We start from the raw sequence: 23,861 nt of genomic DNA, 5'->3' as shown, positions 1-23,861 counted from the left end.
TCCAGTTCTCATCAATACACCGTTGACATACCTGTCTCCAAGTCATATTACAACAACAGCTTCTTTCCCCGGACTGCAAAATTATGGAACTCTCTTCCAAACAGCTGCTTTCCGTCCGATTACAATCTACAAAGCTTCAAAACAAACGTCCACCGCCATCTCCTGACATAGCTACAATATACTCCCCTAAGTACCTCTAGCTCTATGCCTAGAAGTGGCCAAATATAATTGGCCTTGCATTGAGCGATACCGTTAAAAAAAAAGTTCTAGTTACTGTTGTTAGTAAACATACAGCAATGGTAACTAAATAGTTACGTCTAGTCGAAAATTGCATCAAGTACATGTTGATTTGATTATAATGATGACATCCGCGCGCATCAATTAAAAAAACGTTTTCAACCACACTATAAATCGTACAAAGCAGATGCAAAATGGGCAAATATTGCCTTCTTGAGTTGCAAAAAAAAGATTCTCATGTACAGAGGTAGCAACAGGTAACAGGAAAAAGTACAGACCAGAAGATACATTTTAAGCCAGCAGATGCAGCGGCCTTGTTATGGTATTTTTTTTTAATGTTCCAACATTTATTACAAGACATGGCGGTGGCACACTCAAGTTTTTCCAACTTATTTCTATGCCGCCACCAACTCAGACAAACGTACGGGCAACAGACATACTCATTTTCATCTGAGTTATGTGAAGAAATTCGTGTAGATGTCTTTCCCAAGAGCGCAAGATTTGATGGCATGGCAGGATTCGAACTCGGGACCTCTTGGTCCCGAGCCGAACGCTCTGTCGTTACACACTACCTCGCATGACATTTCAAAAGATCACAGTCTCAGTCCCTGTCCCTGTCCCAGTCTCAGTCTCAGTCTCCTTGCGTGTATTGACTGCAAAATGCCCAATTCGGGGTCAATACCCAACCGGCACTCTAAAATAACGCTCGGCTGTGGTACTGTTTGACCTTGCTTGATATAACCACCTCCGTGCCAACTTATATTTTTAGACGGTGACTCTTAGATGGGGTCCTCCTTCTTGGCTCTTGGTGTAATAGCCATTTAAAATCTACTTTCTCACAGCACTGCAATGACTCCAGTCTGCGAAGTAACTTAATCTAAAAGTAGCTGTTGCCGTCCAACTTTTTCGGTGGCTCTGTTTATCCGTGCATGCTATGAGGCTGTTAGCACGGAATACTGATTGTCTCCCACGATAGTCACAACGCTAGCTCACTATACGCACCGTCCATACTAAAATGGGAAAGGCACTTACCACGACTTTCTCCCACTTCACTCAGGTGAAAATTGTACGTACTGTCTTGTGTTGGTTTCGACCTGAAAATAAGTTTTAGATTTAAAACTTTTAAATTGTGAGAGGTCGGCAATTCAGCCATTTAGGCTATCATTGACTTTTTTGTGATTGTATGTTTTTATGTGAAATAAACCAGTCATCATCAAGTTGAAAAACATGACTGTGCCGTCACCACGCCTTCACGTGATTACATATTGGAATAATAAAAACACGCTTCTTTTTGTATATGTTGAGGTTAGAGGCAACCTCTGTAGTCTGTTGTTGAATCATTGATCACATCTTATTAATCAAAATTGACATTTATTTGTGACATATATTTCGATATAAGCAATCTGTATTAATCTATAAAATTATTACAAATGTCATTGATAGATAACTAACGTTACACAAACATTATAATAATGGTACATTATTATACCTTAAGGTTCTTAAAATTATACATACATAACCTATATACATAACTAAAAATATATAATCCAGCCGTATAAATTGTTGTTTAGATTTAGTATTTCCTTTGATGTAAATGCCATTGATAGATTAATTAATTTTGTACATTCTAATAATTGTACATTATTTTATCTTGAGGATTTTATAAACCGAAAATGATATTTATTTATTTCATATCTATATAATCAAGCCGTATAAAAGATTGTTTAGATTCAGTATTCATTGTCATTAATGCAAATCTCAACCAGTCCCGGTAATAGATGACTTTGCTCGTCACTCTTATGATAAGATTAGAGGCAACTTGTTGTTAAATCATTGACTGATAAATCATTGACTGATAAATCAAAAACGACATTTATTTCTTACACAATTTATACTTCTATATAGTGAATCTTCATATCAATCTACATAATTGTTTAGAGTCATTATTCCCATTAGTGTAAATCTCCACCAAGATTGCTGACTTTGTACAAACATTCTAACAACTGTTCATAACTATTCCGTGCTACAAAAGTTGATTAACCTCTGCTGCCTTTGTAGTTAATTAGCCAAGTGTGAATCCCCCAGTGTCTGTGTTAGTATTTCATCTGCTCTGAATGCGTCTGTTTTACGTAGGCGCACGCATACATTCCCATAGATATAGTTTTGACAGACCTTTATACATCAAACTGTCTGGTACTCGTTGGCGTCGTTTCCCGTACATGTTTATGCATTCCCATCTAAGTGATTAACTGGGAGAATAGGGTTGTTAACTCCGGTATTCTTTGGTGAATTTATGGAAATGGCGCAGTCATGTACATGTATCTGTAATTGTAATGCCCCTGGATAGGGCGTTCTGATGATGAGAGGAGAGGAAACGGTAGGAACACCAGTTTTCACAGCTTAACTTCGAGAATAGGGTTGTTAATTCCGGTATTCTTTGGTGAATGTATGGAAATGGCGGAGTCATGTACATATATCTGTAATTGTAATGTCCCTGGGTAGGGCGTTCTAATGATGAGAGGAGAGGATACGGTAGGAACACCAGTTTTCACAGGGGAGGTGAAAATATCTGCCCTGGCTTCCCCTGCATCTGGTGCTTTACGGTATTCTTTATTGACTGAATGGAAATGGCGGAGTCATGTACATATATCTGTAATTGTAATGTCCCTGGATAGGGCGTTCTGATGATGAGAGTAGAGGATACGGTAGGAACACCAGTTTTCACAGGGGAGGTGAAAAATCACCGTCCAAATTCCTTGTTCTAAATTTTTTTTACAGTGAGTTTCTTTCCTCGTACGGCCAAGCTTTGGAATTCCCTCCTTGGCAAGTGTTTCCCTCCAACCTAAAATCTACAGGCTTTCAAATCAAACGTTCACCGCCATCTCTTGACATAGCCATGTTTCTCTCATATTTCTAGTTTAATGCCGAGAAGTGGTCGTATATGCCTTGCATTGAACCACTCCTTTAAAAAAATATCTGCCCTGGCTTTCACTACATCTGGTGCTTTACCAGAATGACAGCAAATCTATTGGTATTTCGGACGGTGATCATTGTTGGCAACCAACTCTTGACATTTTCTGCTCGTATCCAATTTTGTGATAAAGATACTGCCATTTACATGATTGCCTTCGCCCGAGGTGTGTCCAATTTATTACCAAACGATTTATCTGCCAAGGAAAGTGTAAGGCTGTGGAACACCCGTGCGCAGAGCTGTGAACTGCAATTGGTATAATAGGTAGAATTATACAAGGGCTAAAATAGGTAGGATTGCAGCATGCCTTTTTCCGGAACATAAAGTGCGTAATTTTTTTATCCAGAAGCACAGTGATGAATACAAATAAAAGGACATGGACTAAGTGACTGCGAACTCAAGTTAGGTACAACTTATATTCTCGCAGCCACTTTTACAATGGACAAAAAGGCGTTTACAAGACATTTGAACAACTATGGATAGCATGAGTCAAACCTCCCATCCCAGAAGAGAGGGAAAGCAGAGCAGGACACATACAACTAGAAGCGTTTTGTTTCTGTGATGTAGGTTTGCGCGGATAACAAGTGCGTAGTTTGTTTATGAGCGTAATTCAGGCATCGCGTCAAAGCAATCATTGGATGCATCGTTCTTCCATTCCCTGTTAACGACTGACTCCTTTGTTATGACGGCTCACCATTACCAGAAACGGCATCGTTTGCAATTTTGTCTATATTGAGTCAAGGCAATCTGGATGTTAATGAACACGCCTTAAGCATATATTAGCTTTTAAGTTTGCCGATGGCGATAGAGTAAAAAATGCTGTAGATGCCCCTATCGTAGTGTAATGCTATGAAGATGTTTTTGTTTCTTTTTTTCTTCCCAATACTATATAGGATTTATCATACAACATGTACATGCTGAGTTCACACTTCCAAACCGGGGCGCGGCCGGGCAGTCTTATGGACAAAAAGTATGTTATAAAAGACAACAAAACTCCCAAAATTTGAAAAATTAATAAGGGCACTCTTTGCGTATATTATTGACATAAAATATTTATTTATTTTTTTTCGTTAATCGAAACAGCCCGGCCGGTTTGGAAATGTGACCTTAGCATCAGGTAGTGTAAAATGGTGTCTGGGGATTTTTTGAATGTATAGGAAATAAGCGTTTGGTTCACAGTTAAACCCTAATATTTTGAAAATGAGTACCTTGTTGTAAAATTATAATTTATGCCAATTTTTGTGGCGTCACAATGACGTCATAACTCGTTTTTGGGCCACACCCATTTTTAGAAAAAAAGCTCTTTGAGCCATTGTTCTGATTAGGTTAAGTAATATGTTGAAGTTTTCTGATTTATAACTAGAGTTACATACACAAAAAGCCCACTGAAGTACGATTGAAAATAGCCAGGTGGACCATTTTTGAACTTAACCTTCATATCCACAACAGCTACCCACATACCAAAAATGATAAAAAAATCCACCGACAAATAATCGAGTTATAGACTTACATACGGACCCACACCACAGCTGTCCTACCAGGGCCAAACTGAATACATACTATTTGGGACTGCGATAGCTCAGTATTGTTAGTTAACAAATTTTGTATTATATATAGAAACACTTAACACTTTACAACCGCATATGTCCCTATGATGTAACAATGCATATCACAATTGCAGTACGTTCGGAAATATGCATTGTTAACAGTAAAAACTAGCTTAAGTGCACTGTGAACCAAGCAACAGTGCACTGTAAAATATGTAACACCTTTATATATAGTGCACTATGCACCAAGTAACATCTAGTGTCAGTGCACAGCAAACCAGTCAGAATTGCCCTGATGAAGATGACAGACGGCCATCAAAACGTCGGGTTGTAAAAAATTAATGGTTGTGATCAAAGAACTTTGCTATTCATTCGTTTACCAACCTGATGAAATTATTTACGGATGAATACATACCCTTCTGACGAAGGCAACAATATCTGACGAAGGCAACAATATCTGACGAAGGCAACAATAAGTATGCCTGCGACATAAAACTGATATGTTATGTTCGTGTGTGTGCGTGCCGTGAACTTGCGTAACCCGCCACCTGGTTTATCCCCATACCAAGAAACATAAGTCTTCCCAGGTTCTTCAGTAGTATCACTCCTCCATCTTGAACGATGCAAGGTGTATGTAAGACCCGGCATACAAATTCACGCCTGTATCGTTATCAACGTAGGGGCTAGTGTGATGCCTCATGTAGATATCGAACTTGATCTTGAAGCTCTTCATGGCTGACTGGCTGGTTGGCTAGTTAGCACGTAGGCTGAGGTTATTGACCGTTATTGACCCGTGGTTCTATGATGTCAACATTGATTATCTATGTGTGGTTAAATACTGGACGACAATGATGAGGCTATGTTTATGTACGTCACGCACAACTGCCAGATTCTATATATCTAACACGAAGTAGAAGATCCTTATAAATGAAAAGCCTGTTGTTCATTATCTATGACAAAACACGAAGACTTAAGTTACAATGTATAACAAGGCAATCTGGATGTTAATCAACATGCCTTTAGCATATATTAGCAAAAGTACGTATACTTTTTTATCATCGTATGATGATGACTATTAGTCATGCTTGTTTAAATTTTATGGTGTCCAAATGATAAATATTCAGTTAATGTTTACGTTTGTTGATATTTATTACAGTGTCTAAACAATATTCAATTATCATGGAAAACAATATTTATATTTCTTCATAAATTTCATATTTTCTCTTTATCTTTGTCCGCATTAGCGACATAGTATAGCCTTCGTTCATAGTCATATCATTGTATCTTTTTTTTCATACATTGTAATTGCAATTATCCCTAGGGCATGTATTTGCAATAAAGTTTAAATATAATGAGATAACGCAGCATTTTCACACTAGTTTTTTTTTACATTTTTTTAGGTTGGAAGCTGGAATGAAGACAGCCTGTACATGGAGGGCGTGACATGGCCAGGGAACAAGGCAACTCCTCCTAACGGGATCTCTAAGGACAAACACATCCGTATCGTGGCCGTCCAGGAGCACCCCTTCATCACCGTCACCGAAACAGACATCACCGGAGAGTGCCACAACACTGTGGAGTGCAAGAAAATGTAAATACAATCAGCATAATATAGAATTTTTCAGATTCAGAATTTAGAATTAAATTTAGACCCTAATATTTTGAAGATGAGTACCTTGTTGCAAAATGATAATTAATGCAAATTTGACTTGACGTCAAGATAACGTCATCACTCGTTAATGGCCACACCCATTTTTAGAAAAAGCTTTTTGAGCCATCGTTCTGGTTAGGTTAAGCAGGTTAAAGTGTTTTGATTTATAACTAGAGTTACATGCACAGAAATCTCGCTGCAGAACATTAATATGGAATTTTCGATGCAGAACTTTAATATAGATTTTTTTAGATTCAGAAGTTTTCAGATTCATTTTTACATGCCAGTCGATTTATTGAATATCGACTGGCATGTCACATTAAGTGCATGAAATATGTCGAGTATTTACAACTTGCGCGCAGTTATTACAAATAGATCCTATAATCCTATAATATCTGTATCATTAGCGATAAAATACATCATAAACTAGAAAGGCCAATATTTGCTTAGGAGCAAATACAGCGATGGCTTCACCACATTTTACGACATGGTAGGGAAAGAATGAGAAACACAAGGGAAAACAATGATTTACATTGATATAACTATAATATGAAGTAACATACAACTAAAACAACAGTTGGATAGCTATTCCCTACATTATTGGTTAGGATTTTTAATTGCATAATGCAAACTGTTGATTTTCAAAATAAAAAAAAAACGTTCATGCCCCGCATTCCAATGCTGGAGCAGGAAAGCTTGAAATACCTACCAAAACACTTGAATACAGACATACTGTCAGTATGAAAATGCTCTGTGCAGGTGTTAATCAGGTTAAATCCCAACAGCCAATCAGCAAGAAGAATAGAGGAAAGCTGCATGCCTATTGGTTGATGCCCTGCATTCCATTGTGATGACTCATGCCCAAACGTGGTACACAGCACAGTAATACATTTGCTATAACACAGCCAAAAAGCTCAAATAAAACCATTCTAAAAGCCTGTATCACAAAAATTTAAAAAACGCCTGGGGGTATTTGCCCACTGTACCTCCATACCAAATTTCAGGACCTTAGGCCCCAAAATGAAGAAGCTGAATCCATTTAAAAAATGGCAGGAGAAGAAGGAGGAGAAGGAGGAGAAGAAGAAACATCAGAAAAAGCAATATGGTTTCACCACACCACTTCGTGGTGTGGTGAAGCCATAAAAACTTATCACATCAAGAACAGCTAAACATTCTAAAATCAGTATCACCATAGAAGAATAACATCATAAAACCACTATATACGACGATCAGGTCTTAGACGATAGCTTCAGCGCACGGGGTACAAAAGACTGTTTGTGTCTTTTCGTCATGGATCTATCATAAAAGTTCATCTATGTTGGCAGTTAGTATAATGTTCAAAAATTAGTGACTGTTTTGAAAGGTAGCAAACGCGTACCTCCAAATTATTTTCGACGTCCACTGTACGTCTTGGTCACGGAATGACCTAGTCTCGCGAGAACACGAGACTAAATCGAGATTTGAAAATTTGATAAAAATTTGGAGGTACGTGTTTGCTACCTTTCAAAACAATCACTGATTGATGGATATTATACTAACTGTTGATCTTACGTGACTGATGAACCTCTTTGACGTCATCTGTGTTGGTAGTTTTTACACTGTCATGTTTAAATGTAAAACTTTTGTTCAAACAAAAAAGGGAAATTTTATCATCTAGAGCTTTCGACCAATCACTGGGGCCCACTCTGGTCTTCTTCAGTAGAATAACTCAGTGAGACTTGTCACGTGGCTTCTCTGAAGTGTGACGTCATCACAGGGTTACAAAGATAAACTACTGAGAAAGACCAGAGTGTCAGGGAAGAACATTTCCATTTGGAATCATCATAAAATTTAAAACCAGTCGTACAATACTTCACACTAACTGAAAGATAGATTTCTTTGGCTTTTGTTTTCCATTAGACTACCAAAAAACTGTATTTATCAAGCAATAGTTTGTGTTGATTTTGAAATATCTTCAGTGTCACTGACGAATGGTAGTAGATGCTACCTGAAATGTCTGACCGTTTCCAAAATCATATCCAGTTACTTGAGTAATTGTTTTCCTCTGAAAGATAGCTTGACGATTGCAACCCCCACACACCCAAAGTTGTACTGGTTGCTGAAAGTACTGAAGAGTACTTTCGACTCCACTAAAAGCACAGGCGTGCCAATTGAGTCAAGCGAATGCTTCGCAGCGAAATTGCTGGAAAAGGCGAGAGTCTGTTTCGTAACAAGGTATAACGCTGCCTAATATGCATGCACTGCCGCGCGTCCAAATCCCAAGGTTATCACAGTCGACGGTAGAATTTGAATCGCTGCATGTGAAAAGTGGAGAAGAGATCGTGATGCTCATGTGAATGCTGCAGCGGAAAGCTTGCAGACATTGCTGTTCTTTATCAAGAAATAGGCAGACAAAACATATACATTAGACGCAGTCTGCCTCATGCTAGGGTCACATTTATATATATCCAAGCCGGGGCCCGGCGGGGCAGTTTGCGGGAACAAAAAATTGATACGAAAAGACCACAAAACACACATAAGGCTTAAAAGATAATTTTAAGCATAACTTCATTCTAACAGCTCGGCCGGACCTTAGAAATGTAGAATTAGACTCCAGCATTACTTGATTACATTACATTAATTTTGCAATTTTCTTTTTAATCTTTTTAAACTTTATGCAGTATCCCAATTTCACAAAAATATACATAATAAAAAACAAAAGGAAGGAAAAGCAATATTAAAACCATTACTGAAGGCAAAAAGTCATCCAGTACCTAGTCAACCCCTTTTGTTTCATCTTTGAGATATGCCCCGTCCAAGCAACAAAAAGTAATGCTGAGGTCACATTTGCAAACCGGGATTAACAATTTTTATCAAGAATGTGCGCAAATAGTTCCATTGTTAATTTTCTTTCAATTTTTTTTGTGCTTTGTAGTCTTTTATACCGTATCTTTCGTTCCATGAGACTGTCCGGCCGGGCCCCGGTTTGGAAATGCGACCTCATCATTATCAATGTGCTCCGAAGGGACCTTGTAACATCTGTAGACACGACATGGCGTATGTATTCATGTTCACAGAAACCGCACCGCCAGGGGAGGGACCAAGATGTGCTGTACAGGGTTCTGCATCGATCTGCTGAAGGAGCTGGCCAGAGACGTCATGTTCTCCTACGACCTGTACCTGGTGCCGGACAACAAGCACGGCAAGTTCGAGAAGGGGAAATGGACGGGCTGCATAGGCGAGCTCGTCAAGGGTCACGCCCAAATGGCCCTGGGGTCCATTTCTATCACTAAGGAGAGAGCGACGGCGGTGGACTTTTCCATGCCGTTCGTGGAGACGGGAATCTCTGTCATGACCAGGAGAAGGAAGGGGGTGGTGCCGGCCACGGCATTTCTCGGTTCGTGTACTATTTCTAACCTAACAGTTAAAGGACTTAAAGTCAGCCATGGCAGATCGGGAGATGTGGGCAGGAGTGGTGCAGCGGCAAACCCCGTCCCCTAGAGGGGTCGACTGATGATGATGATGAACCTAACACACGATCATATTATTTATAAATGCTGTAGAGATGCATTACGGTTAATTTTAATTAACCTGGATCTTATTTAGTAACATTCAAAGTAAGGAAACTAGCTTTTTTTCAGATTTTACTAAATTTTATTAGATTTTATTAACTTTTATTAAAACTTATTAAGTCTTATTAAATTTTAGTAAATCTTATCAAATTTTAGTAAATTTTATTATTTTTTAATTTTATTAAATTTTATCTAATTTGACTTGATTTAATTCTATCTAATTTTCTTTTCTTGTATTCAATTCTATTTAATTCTATTTCATTTTATTCGTTGTATTTTATTTTTATTTCATTTTATTTTTCATTTTATTTCATTTATTTTATATTAGTTTGAAAACGTTTGGGGTTCGTATCTAGAAAAATGAATTCTAGATGGGGTGTAGGCTCTTGGTTCCGCATCGTATTTCGATGGCTGAACATATGTAAATCAACTTTATTGCGTGGTCTAGAATGACGACATATCCATTATATTTCGTCCACGTCCATTATTATCTACTAAAATCAGGTTTCGTCGCCTCTATAACAAGACAATTTACAAATAGTGCTATAGCATCTAGATAAATCCTACGTGATAACCGCACATTGTGTATAGATTTTAATTGTGCAATCGTTTTCAAATGTTTTGATATTGTGCTTGCCATGTTTGATGTGCACAATGAAGAGTGTAACATATCATTGTTTTTAATGCGGTATGTACTTATGTAATAAGGACGTAAGTCGGGTATTTGCCCGCGAGAGTCTTACCGAATAAAATTTGAAATGGAGCTGCACTCACAGTACCAGCAGCCCGTACCAAAAGACTGAAAAACTCTTTCCTACACAAGGCAATACGCCTGTACAACGAGTCATTGTAGCAATGACTTTCAAGACTCTGGACTTTATGTGTGATTTTGTAACATGTTCGTTTACGTGCCTGTATATGTATTGTCATGTAAATGTGTATTTGTATCTACTATGTACAAAATTTGTACACATCAGTGTAATTCAGCTTGGTCGACTTTGTAAACTGGCTGCAAGGCTGATTTTATTAATAAAACTTGAAACTTGATTTGATTCTTTATAGAACCCTTTGACGTGTTCGCGTGGATGGCGATGTTTGCGGTGTGCCTGTCCTGTGTAGCGTTCACCGTCATGGCGTTCGAGTTCTTCAGTCCCGAGGGATACGCCGGAAACCTTCACCCGTCAGGTAAGCACTTTATTTCGTAGGAAAAATTCATGTGCTGGAGGCGGGTTAAAAGCTTCCAGGCTTATTCGTGCCCCCTCCATTACATTTAAGAACATAATTAATAATAACAATAACAAAGGTAAATAAACAACGTTTGAAAAAAACAATAAGTCAGCTCATTTCCCCCAATAAAATTAAATTGTAATATTAAAAACTTAAAGAACGAAAGAAATATTCAACAATCAGATTTGGCGAAATAGGTAATTCAGGTCTGTCTAGATAATGAGAGTAGGCGGTCTGTATACTATAGGGGACTAGGATCACACCAGGTAATCTTAATGGATGACGTCCGCGCGCGCATTAATTTTAGTCTGTTTCCAGAAAAAAACCCAAGAAATTCCGAGTCCTGTAACTATGACCAAGGAGTCATGACAGTGCCCCAAATCGTAAGATTAACATAAAACCCGTAACGCGATGTCGGTAAATGAGCACATGTGTCTGCAGGCCTGCAAAATCATTGGGATAAGGCCACACCAAGTAAATTTTATGGATGACGTCCTTTGGAGACCCTAAATCTAATGCGAGAGGGCGAAAAAAAAACAAGAAAGGCCCTAAAAAAACAAGATGCCTAGATTAGAAATATACTAAGAGACAACAAATGTTAGGACACAAATTGAATGAGGTGACACAGTGTAGCAAGTAAGAAGTCTTTTACTCATCATCAAAACAGCAATAAATCAGGTGGAACAGCAGTTGTCGTCCTGTCCTGTTTTTGCGTTACGGGTTTCACGTCAATCTGATGATTTGCGGCACTGTCGTGACTCTTTGATTATAGTTACAGGGAGCAGAATTTCTTGTTTTTTTTCTAGCAACAGGCCAAAATCAATGCGCGCGCGGACGTCATCCATAAAATTTACTTGGTGTGGCCTAAGGGAAGATGTGAGGAAAAGAAACCAGACAGGACGACATCTGCTGTTCCACTGATTTATTGCTGTTTTCATGACGAATAAAAGAATTAGTTGTAACACTGTGTTCTCTCATTCAATTTGTGTCCTAATATTTGTCGTCCCTTAGTATATTTCAAATCTAGGCATCTTGTTTTTTTTGCCCTTATTATTTTTATTTCGCGCTCCTGCATTAGATTTAGGGTCTCCAGAGGACGTCATCTATAGAAATTACTTGATGTGGCCTTTTATTCATTCCAGACAATTGCACAAAAGACGATTGAAACCAAATAACACATGTATATATTATTAAATGACTATGACTAAGACAATATGATTCTTATATTTCCAAGATGACGCTCCACCAAGAGCAAGCGAAGGTACGTGGGTTATATAACTGAACTAGTTGAAAGTTGACAAAAATTGACTAAAAAAGCATGATGCTGAGGTCACATTTCCAAACCGGGGCCCGGTCGGGCTGTTTTGATTAACGAAAAATCAATAATTCATATTAAGAATATACACAAATAGTTCCCATTATTAAGTTTTTTTTATAGCTTTTTTGTGCTTTGTTGTCTTTTATATCATACTTTTTGTTTCATAAGACTACCCGGCCGGGCCCTGGTTTGGAAATGTGACCTCAGCAATAATGTATTCTGCAAACCCGGGACGGATAAGAAAAAGAAAATATCTATTTCATCAAAGCCTCCATCACCTAGCATTCGTAAACATCGCATTTATGGATTGATTTTGACTGACGTGGATTTTTTTAATAAAAAATTAATCTAATTATTTTTACCGAAGGCAAGCATATTGTTTTTACTTTGTTTCTTCTTCCTCTCCTTTTCCAAACATATAAGGTCAATAACCTGAACCAGACGTCTGTCACCATGGCAACTAGTGTTGGATTACATCATGTTGCAGTTTTATAGCAGGAGAGATTTAGACTCCTGTCATCATATAGTTGAATGTGTTTGAATTCATAGAGTGTGATAGAAGATTATGTGAGAAGGTAAACATTATGCATTTGCTTTGCAAATATTACCTTTGTAGTTGAATAGTTTGTATTTTTTAAAACTTTTTCTAGCTGGCAGATTCACAGTGGGAAAAGCTTTCTGGCTTCTTTGGGCCCTGATCTTCAACAACTCTGTGCCGGTTGAAAATCCTCGCGGTGCGACCAGCAAATACATGATCACCTTCTGGGCGTTCTTTGCCGTCATCTTCCTGGCGACTTACACGGCCAACCTGGCAGCTTTCATGATACAGGAAGAGTACACCGAGGCCATCACAGGACTGACGGACGAAAAGGTACGATAAGGTGTGGTCGTGTGGTGTAGCGGTAGCGTCTTTGGCCCAGACTCGAGAGGGCGAGGGTTCGAATCCTGCCCGATGCCAAGAATCTTGTGCCCTTGGGAAAGAAGGCACTTTACACGACTTCTTTACTTCACCCAGGTGTAAATAAATACCTAGCTTCGGCTAGGGACGTCCCTCGAATAGGACGTTAAATGGAGGTCCCGTGTTTGGGGAGATCCACACCCCACCTAAGTTAACGAACCGACCGCACTTATCGAAAAGAGTAGGGAACATTCCCAGTGTGAGTGGTTCAAACCTTACAGTCTGGTCTCTTGACATCTTGTCATCTATGTCAATCCTTCCACAAATGTGGTAAATCGTCATAAAATAACATAAAATAAGATAAAATAAAAATATAAGGGGTCCGTGAATAGTTTCATCAGGTTGGTAAGTTACTGAGTAAAAAAACTCTTCTCACACAACCAAGTGTTTTATTCACAGCCGACGTTTCGGTGACCGTCTGTCACCTTCCTCAGGGCAATTCTGACTGGTTGGAACATTGCACTGCAGCACAGTTGTCCCTACTATGGATGCATTCCCAAACGTACAATATTTACGATAAGAGGTGCTAGTGTCACGGAAATGAAAAGAAACCTATAGTTTACAGCAGGTGTCACTCGAAGACAGATTAAAATGTCCAGACTGTGCATGATGTACAAAATGACTAATAAACTGGTGGACGTACCAACTACGAAGTACCTAATTCCAGCTCAGAAAAGAAAACAAAGGAATAGTCATGCCTTCAAGTACCAGAGTTATCAAATAAGGATTGGAATGTTCAAAAACTCATTCTTTTCTAGAACTATAGCAGAGTGAAACTCGCTGTCACCAGTACATGCATTATCATTAGATAGCTGCCGCCGCGCCGTGTGCCTGTGACGTTGTGTGTTACGCCGGTTATAGCGGCTATACAGATACAGATACAGGACTGGTACAACATGAAACTGGGTACGTTGTGGCAGACTACAGCAGAGAGAATTCATTCTTGAAGCTAACCGACATCTCGCACACCTATGTGACAGCTAGGCTGAATAAAAGTTCTAAACGGGAACTATGCGGCTTCATATATCTTCCCGAGGGACGAGATGTCGGTTAGCTTTGAGGAATGAATCACACCAAATACTTTATACTGGGTACTGACATTGCTACGTGTAGCAATAGGTCATTAGGGCACCGGCAATCCTTCCAACTGGATATGACCATCATCACAATACGTTACAGGCTTTATCTACAAAAATGGCCAAGGGTGACACACTGAGTAGAGAAACTTTGGACATATTAGGACATTTGTGAAACCAATGAAAAACAGATTAGAAAAACAGATTAGAATGGATTCACTGGATCACTAAAAAAAACAATCGACATGAACTTTGAACTTTATTTGATAAAAAACAACATGGCAGGAGAAACTCCTGAATTGTGTTGTGATTTTACAACAGTCTAAAATTCAACGATAAAATGCATGATTAAAAGTCATTATTAATTAAAGTATAGTATATAATATGGCGATGTGAATGTACAGTTTTAAGACAAGTTCACATAGAAATAATCTGCAGAAGAAGAGTCTGAAACTCAATTTACATCTGTTTCTGCTGCATGATTTGGAGAGTTCTGGGAATAAAGAATTGTCTATGTCTTTGGGTACGACTCAGTGGAACCTTGTAATTAAATGTTTGAAGACATTGACTACACAGAAGTCAAACATACAACAGATACGCAACAGTGGTTCAGATGTAATCTTCTTCTTCTTTCTTCTTCTTTACTCATCCTCTTCTGCGGTGCAGCGTTATAGGTTTTGTCGCCAGTACTTTCTGTCTTTCATTACTGACAAAAGTTCCAATCCTTGTAGACCAGTGACTGAATAAGACCCTTTAGATGTAATCTTATCCAATCAAATTATACGTACTGAACCGAGTTTATGACAGTTCATCTGCCCAGAATAATGCAGGACAATTGAGAGTTCCTCAGGGCAATGTTGGGAACATTACCGGAAATCAAACTGAACATGAGGATAAAAACAGTGTCGAGGGTCAGGATTAACCTGAAGCCTTCATCCCGGCATTGACGTCAGTACTCATCCATGGCCGGCGGGGGAGAGAAGATGGGTATAAATCTTGTCACCCTACGTGCGAGTACACCTGGAAATGGGAAACGTCATGTTAAAAGCATCCAGTGCAATTTTTAGGGCTAGGAAACCCGGTTTTTCGAAGTCGATATTCTAGTCATTTATCTACATACGGAGATGAAACCACATTATCCCAATGTATATTGACCCTCATGGAGCAAATATTCCCACAATTTTGACGGAAATGGTTACTGAAAGGGCCCTGGGCTGATGTTTAGGGTACCACCCGTGTAAAAAAGAAGTCATTCTGGGACTTGTTTCTGCAGTTTCAAAGGCCCAAAGTATACATGTATATTATACATGTACATCAAATGCTGATTCAAACGACGATGTGTGTGATTAGGTTAACTTTGAGGTGATTTGATGTGACATATTGATTGACCCGACCACTTGCTTGCAAACTTGCGTGATTTTCGGTCTTTGTTTTCTTATTTACCACCGTTAATTTGATGATTTCTTTCTTTCTCTATCCACAGTTCAGCAACCCATACGCTCACTCATTCAGGTTCGGAACAAAACCTAACGGCAGCACCGAAGCTTTTATTTCCAAGAACTTCAGGAGAATGCACGAATACATGATGAGGTACAACCAACCATCTGTACAGGACGCCATCCTCGCATTAAAACAAGGGTAAGTGCCGCATATCATTATATTAATGGGCGAACAATAGTGAACAGATGTGCTTGCAGCTTCTTTAATCTTGTGTGAAAAATCCGAACAATAATGTACAAAATCCAAACAATAATGTACAAAATCCAAACAATAATGTGAAAAGAAACAATTATGTATGAAATTCAAAACAATAATGTAAAAAATCCAAACAATAATGTGAAAAAAAACAATGTGAAAAATCCAGACAATAATGTGAAAAATCGAAAAAATAACGTGAAAAATCCAAACAATAATGTGAAAAAAACAATAATGTGAAAAATCCAAACAATAATGTAAAACGTTTTTGAAGATTAGTCATCCAGGGTAGAGAACTTGAATCAGTAAGATAGTATTTTAGACTTGACTGTTATATATTTTTTTTATTTAGAACCTTTGTTTTTCGTTAAGAAAATCCTATGTAAACTTTCACTGATGAAGAGTGCTGGAATAAAATTAATATCAGAATTTAGACTTTTAAAATTTAAAGCCCGAGACCAAACTCTTCCCGTTGGGTTACAAAGTTGAAACTGAGTGCAAACAACGCGTAAGTAGTCGGTTTATATGAATCGGTTTTAGTATAAGTACTTTATCCCCGTATATCGAGCCATTGGTAGATGAAGTAATAGCTACCCCTAAAATTCTACCAAAATGGACTCTATTTCAAAACATTTTCAAATCTAAGCTATGTTCTTCTTTTCTGGAAACCGATTCCTATAAAGTGCATATCTCCTCACATACTCGGAAAGTTTTGTAATAGATTTCTGAGCGGAAGGGTTTGGTCTAGACCAATTTTATCGAGTCACAATGATCTAATATTATAATTAATCATAGAAAAACTATGCAGAGTTTCTACCGAACAAGTAATTATCTGGAATCAGTGGTATTTCATCTAAGTTACTTCCAAATTTGAAGTTGATTTGTCGCGCCAAACTTGAGATACATGCGTTTTTACAGGTAAATCTGTATCACCCCCATTTTAGCCCAAAGCGCGTCTTACGTACACGGAGTATGTGAAAAATATGTAAAATATATGCTGTGCAGTAATCCAGGAAGCAATACAATGTTCAGATTGCTTATGAAAGCCACATACTACTCATAAGTTTCATGAATGTTTTTTTATTAACGCTTGGTGGGATCATGGCATGGAAATTTCCCCCGTGTCCATAATTCATTGCTTCGCCTCCGAATCGTTTCAGTAAAAGTACAAAGCAATGCCCTGGGCGATGTGTTTCCCAGGTCAGTTTTGAATACGATAGAAATAAAGAAAGGAGTGGAGAATTACAGTTTCATTATGTTCAGTGGGCAGAGATTCACGATAATAGTGAAGATGTTCACTACGTACGTGCCAGGGCTCGTAATTCATTTTTGGGAATAGATGCACTGCTGCAACCTAAAAATAGGGGTGCATCATGTAAAATAAAGTAAGTAAAATGCCAACAAAAACTAATTATGTTTCATTTCTAAAGAAAAGTAGTACAGGAATGATTTTGCCATTTTTCTGACACTTCTAAAGATGTTAAGAATATGCTGTATGCTACTCATCATAGAAAATATACAGTATATATAAAACTTCTCATTGCACTTTTTACTGATATAGTACAGCGTAGTTTAGAACCTACGTGTAGAGATGTACTACTAGTCTGTAGTGCTATCTAACATTCTGTCAGTCATAGTACCCATTGAACTATAGTAAAGTTTTGACATACTCATACCAGGTAGTAAGCTTATTATCTGCCATACATTGTACCTGTTACAATCGTTGTGTAATAAACTTTGACTTTATGTACAAACAGAACCCTGGATGCCTTCATCTACGATGCCGCAGTGCTGAACTACGAAGCAGGGAAGGACGAAGGGTGCCAGCTGCGAACGATCGGGCACGGCAGCGTGTTTGCCACCACCGGCTACGGTATAGGATTTCCCAAGAACTCGGAGTGGGTCGACGATATCGACCTCGCTCTGCTTTCGTATTTCGCTAATGGTAAGGTCTGTTACAGGTTTACGTATGGCTTATCGATACTAGTAACCATATGTGGTGACGTGGCAAATACTTGTTAGTGTTAGTAATACCCATCTGCAGTCTGCATTTTGCAGCAAAAATTTTCAATATTGCAGAGGAAAAACTTAAGCAACCTGCAATTTTGCAGACTGAAAAAATACGGATAGTGGTTCAATTGTGTCTGTGTGTAATATTGTCTAGGGGCTAAATTGTGCTTACTACTGACTTAATGATATACTAGTTATACATGTATTTTTCAAATTGCATGTGAAATGTTTGCCAACTAAACATGCAATTTTGTATGGTTTTTAGTCAGGGCTTAAAAGTGTATATTTGCAGACAGTATTTCAGAAACTGCAGGATAATATTGTGACATTCTGCAATATTGGAAAACATTGAAAAAAAGTATTTCGACTAACACTAGTTAGCGTTTCCACTACAAGGCAGTATTTTCATTCCTTTGGAGGTTGTTGCAAGGCTAACTAGATTTTTAGGGAGTAACCACATTCGCTTGTCAATAACGTTAAGACGCATAGATACAATTTTCTCGCCCCATTTTTATCATCAGATGAATAATCAATACAAGGCCATTTCATTTCGAGCCATATTTTTTATGCCGCATATGCATCAATTAGTCAGGCTTATCAAATATATTGTCCGATGTCACGTGTTTGAATCATGCATTTTCAGCAAGGGCAGAAGGAACAAAATTGCACAAAATTGCAGTTTTTTGTCAGAAAATGTCACTATTTATAATCTTTTTGGCAGAGACGGATTTTTAATTTAAAAAATGAAGAAAAAAAACACATTATGTCCGTACTCGGTCGAAAAAACACCATCTATTTGTGGTAATTGTTTTGTATTATGCTGTCGCTGCCAGGCATCGCCTTCATAATTGTATTACGATTTTAATCTTACTTTGCTACTTAGAAACGGGATATCTCATAAAACAGTATGAATGTTTTCCTGGAATCAAGTCACAGTTCAGGTCCACAGGACAATACGTACACCTCTGAGATGTCGTGGTGAAATTTGAGTTGCGCTTGCATTCCATCTTGTTTTACAAAAAGTCTCTGTCTTTATTTTCTGCATGAAAGTATAAACCCACAAGCAGGTGAACTCGCATTTAAAAAAACACCTTAACACATGCAGAATGGCTGTTATCAGAGCGTATCCACGAAATATCAATATCTGAAAGAGTCTGTTTCGATTAAGCGACTTAAAGTAAGGCAAATATAGCACGGTCTTTGACCCACATAGCAAATAAGGCGTACACTTTATATACCGCTTCATTGTATCCTAAATTATGCTTCAACCATTTAGTAGAAGATGAAGACAACAAAGCACCCTCTCAGCAGGGCGAAGTGAGCCGTGCAAAATGATCTGTTCAGGGATCAACTAATTGGTTAGTCTTGTGGAAAGTTACCTTATGCCACGACATAAGGAAATAAGCATACTAATTCATAGGACACGGTAGCTGTGTTGATACCGTGTCGCATGTATTGCAGATTTCCCTTTAGAAAAGCCTAATTCTCGTTTCAGTTCTTTGTAACAGAATGCAGATAGTTTGAAATCGATTTTAGGTTTCATACTGTTATTTTTGGGTCAAATTTGAACACAGCGATTAAGGCAGAAAAATTTGATACATGAATATGTATTACATCATGTAGTTTTCTCGTTCCTACCTCGTTTACAAAAGAGTTGTGTCTAATCGAATGCCTTGGTGTAGTCTAATAGTGCATCTTATTTTTGGACAGCTTAATCGTGCGTATTTGGCGTTTTACAAATTTATGCGATGAATAGTATACATTAAAGCTGCCAGTTTTATATCATACTAATAATACACGTCACAGTTTTCATGCAATTAATTGTGGGAACCTGCTACAACGAAAGCAAAAATATACATTTTCTTAGATTATCATTTCAGACCAAATTGTTTCATTTCAGAGAAGGTTTTGTGTGTGATACACTATATGTTATTTTTCTGCTCTCGTCCCGAATGCTGTATAATGACGTTACAGTTCTTTTCGAATTCATTCCATTCAAGCGACACTTGTAGAATTGTTATCTTGAGTGAATTTTTGCGTAAGATGTGCGCTCCAGAGAAAGCTTAATGGAGACTATCTTACGGATTTTATTGTTTTTACCCACAGATTTTATAGAAGATCTTCATACAAAGTGGCTATCGGGGGTTTGTGACGCCTCGCCCCTTCCAAAACCCCCGTGGTACCTAGCGAGTACGGCTTGTGTTTTCTACTTTTATGCGGATGTCCGTTCCGTCTCGTGCCGTCCCCCTTCAAGTCATTTTTCCCCAACATTTTTTCACTTTTTTTTACATGGAGCAAAACGTGTCGATATTTTTGTGCTGTGCTGCACTCCCCGGTCTAGAGCAAAAAAAGAAAAAGCGAAGTGTATTTTTCGACAAACCCTGTCCTCCAGTGTGTGATGCTTTATTCATGGTCTGTGCCAGCCCCGTTACAGAATTGCGGCACTGCCTCAACTGAACTCTCACATTTTCACATTCTATTCCTTTCTGGGGCCACAGTATGTACTTTTCTAGCCTCATCACTATAACAATGAAGTGAAACCACCTTTTAGTCATTTTCATTTTAGACAGAGTCGTTTAGATGGTCCGATAAACATAATTTAGCAACAAGAAACAGCAATTAGGGCAACGCAATTTTACGTAGCGCTGAAGGCAAGGAATTGACAGTAGTAATCCATAGAGTTATAATGCATAGATAAAATGGGCGGTTTTAACCATCGTGGCAATGTCTGAATAAGGTTGGTGGTTTACAAGGCTGCATATTTTGAGATCAAAACGGGCCCAGAGTCCTAAAGCATGTGGGGTGATCCTGGTAACGATGAGGTTGGAATGAATGTTAACATCATGACTTTTATTCCACTGTAACGACTGTTTGCCCGCAGACCAAGGACCACACAATATTACCGATCCTTGTGACTTTTTTTGTGTTTGACCTGCACTGTTGTTCACTGAAGTTGCAATGTATCAATATGCATTATGACAAACCATGGAGTGTGTTGTACAGCTAGCGCTTGTGTGTTGCAGACTTCAACCCGTCTTCATTCCTTGCGGTTCAATCTTGCGAGAATTTATCATACAAAAACACCGTAGGAAGGAAGAAAAATGTCATCACTAACTTGGACCATCCATTTGGCGGTTCAGTCTTTTCCCGAGAATTTTCCCTACCTCACAAAAACACCGCATAAAGGAAGAAAAATGTCCTCACTAACGTTGACGATCCGTTTGGTAATCCCTGTACATAAGTCAGTACTAGAGGACAGACTGCATAACCTTCGAAGCACGTTTGCTACATCCATTCCCATGTCCATTTCTCGCAAGGTGCCGCATTGTCTGCCTATGTACTGTCAACTATGTGATTACGTCCAACCAGGCGTTCGCTAAATGGCACCGTGTGCCCGCTTGCCCGTCCATGCAGGTAAGCTGGAGGAGCTACACGAACTGTGGCTGACAGGATCGTGCAACCAGGCGTCGTCTGATCTGGACACGCACCCGCTGGGCATAGAGAACACCGCCGGGGTGTTCTACCTCCTCCTGGCCGCGATAGTCCTCAGCATCGTCATCCTGGTCTTGGAACACTTCTTCTACAGATGCCTACGGGAGCCACTGAAGCGGTGTGAATTCGACAAGAAAGAACTATTGGCAATCGTTAGCAGGGTAAGTACTTTGTAGTTCCTACAAGATGTCTAATAGTTTGCTATTTGAAGGTCAAGCCGGTTGCTCCTCTTAAGCTTTATAGTCAGTTTTACTGGAATCTATTACTGAAAGTGAGTATTACTGGAATCTATTACTGAAAGTTAGTATTACTGCAATCTATTACTGAAAGTTAGTATTACTGCAATCTATTACTGAAAGTATTACTGGAATCTATTACTGAAAGTCAGCATTACTGGAATCTATTACTAAAATTCAGTATTACTGGAATCTATTGCTGAAAGTCTGTATTACTGGAATTTGTTACTGAAAGTCAGTATTACTGGAATCTATTACTGACGGTCAGTATTACTGGAATCTATAACTGAAAGTTAATATTGCTAGAATCTTTAGCTGTGGAGTTTAGATTTTGTTCCAACACAAGAAAGGGACTCTCCAAGAATTTTCGGTCGTCTGGTGGTGCGAGACTCCGTCTTTGAATTCCCGCCACTCTTGATTCACTCATGACGTCATCACGAGTCCGACTTCCGGAGAGTTAGCGGCGAGTGGGTCATTCATCTGACAAAGGTTGACGAGGTCGACCGACAATTTATGATGAGTTCTTAATTTTATTGTGTTGGAACTAAGTTTAAACTCTACAACTTTGGATTCTAACAACAGAGATGAACTTTCATTCGATTGGACATTTTTGTTATTATTTATCAATATTATTGTAACTGGTTAGTTATCATTTTTATTATTATCATTGTCAATATCATTTTTGCTGTATCTTGTAGTCACTGAGTAGGAAACCTTGTAGGTATATGACAAAACATTTTTAAAATTTAAAAAATCTACTAAAAAATTGAAACATTAAAACATTCAAAATATTCAAATCTTGAAAATTAAAAAAAAATCAGATCTTAAAGAAAATCTTTGAAAATTAAAAAAAAAAACTTTAAAATTACGGGACTCTTGTTTCTCTCTCGCAGGGCACACACGGCTGTCTGAAGGGAGAGGAGGTTGAACGTAAGAGGAAAAAAAGGAAAAGATCCGAAGTGGAGGCGGACGTCATAATGGCCACCAGGGCGTTTGCCTACAGCTCCGTCAAGCATAGCAAACCTTACATGTCCGAGCTGTATGCCGAAGACAACGAGACCGAGCAGAGCGACAGTGCCAAAGGAAAGGACGCCATAGAGAAAGCGTTCGTCAACCACCTGGTGAGCGCGGTGTCGAACAAAAGACAAAACGTCGTACCGAACCCGTTTTTGAAGCCCGACAGACCTCGGGTGTCCAGAAGCGCGCACCAGTCTCCAGTCATGCGGCCACAGCATCCCCTCTCCAACCCGTTCCTGAGGCAGCCTAGCCCCCGGCGGAGGAGTTTCCACGAGTTACACCTCAACACCTTCCCCATGAACCCCAAGCCTCGGACGAGAAACGTGCACACCGTCGTAGGAGTGAGTCCCTTCCTGAAACACGTCAATGCCAACCACCAGGCGAACTATCTGCGACAGGACAACCCTCCCCGACCCAGAAGTGCCGTTGAATTCCCCTTTAAAGAACTCGAGCCGAACGGCATCGTGCTACAAAGACTGCCGGGCAGACGGGAGTCGGCGGTATGACCGGAACCCTACTTTACGACCTGGCGACGAACACAACAGCATCAAACCTAATCAAATCAAATTACGTTAAAAATGAAATTATCTGTACTGATTATTAATTTTGAAGAACTATTCGGCTGAAGATATTGCCTTTATTGCAGAACATAGCAGCTTTGCAAATCACAGTGTCAACCTCTGTCTTTAGTTCTTTCCAGACCGTTTGCTTTTGCCATCAAGAACACGGACTCGCTGCAAGGATTTGCACAGCATTTGCCGACACTATGAAAACTCAGGAGACGCTTACGTCGGTATTAAAACTAAAAACTGTCACGCCTTCGGGGTGTGAACTCGTACCAGGTGCAAAATTTGAATACAAGCTTCGTTCAGGAA

The 23,861-nt window shown here is 38.9% G+C and overlaps 1 protein-coding gene across 1 annotated transcript in view; it reads left to right on the top strand.

Moving 5' to 3' along the window:
• The window catches only part of LOC109483897 (glutamate receptor ionotropic, NMDA 2B-like), a 67,173-nt gene extending 43,681 nt beyond the window's left edge, over nucleotides 1-23,492 (top strand). Inside the window, exons 5-12 of the mRNA XM_019787036.1 lie at nucleotides 6,156-6,346; nucleotides 9,463-9,782; nucleotides 11,020-11,142; nucleotides 13,153-13,373; nucleotides 16,020-16,174; nucleotides 17,989-18,176; nucleotides 21,656-21,894; nucleotides 22,863-23,492. Coding sequence (XP_019642595.1) covers nucleotides 6,156-6,346; nucleotides 9,463-9,782; nucleotides 11,020-11,142; nucleotides 13,153-13,373; nucleotides 16,020-16,174; nucleotides 17,989-18,176; nucleotides 21,656-21,894; nucleotides 22,863-23,492 — 2,067 coding nt within the window. The remainder of the gene's footprint in view (nucleotides 1-6,155; nucleotides 6,347-9,462; nucleotides 9,783-11,019; nucleotides 11,143-13,152; nucleotides 13,374-16,019; nucleotides 16,175-17,988; nucleotides 18,177-21,655; nucleotides 21,895-22,862) is intronic.
• The last annotated feature ends 369 nt before the right edge of the window (nucleotides 23,493-23,861 follow it).

Source organism: Branchiostoma belcheri, unplaced genomic scaffold, assembly GCF_001625305.1.
Source record: "Branchiostoma belcheri isolate BF01 breed outbred unplaced genomic scaffold, Haploidv18h27 scaffold67, whole genome shotgun sequence".
NCBI classification, from domain to species: Eukaryota; Metazoa; Chordata; class Leptocardii; order Amphioxiformes; family Branchiostomatidae; genus Branchiostoma; species Branchiostoma belcheri.
The sequence above is the reverse complement of the archived record's forward strand: the minus strand, read 5'-3'. Positions and strand labels throughout refer to the sequence as shown.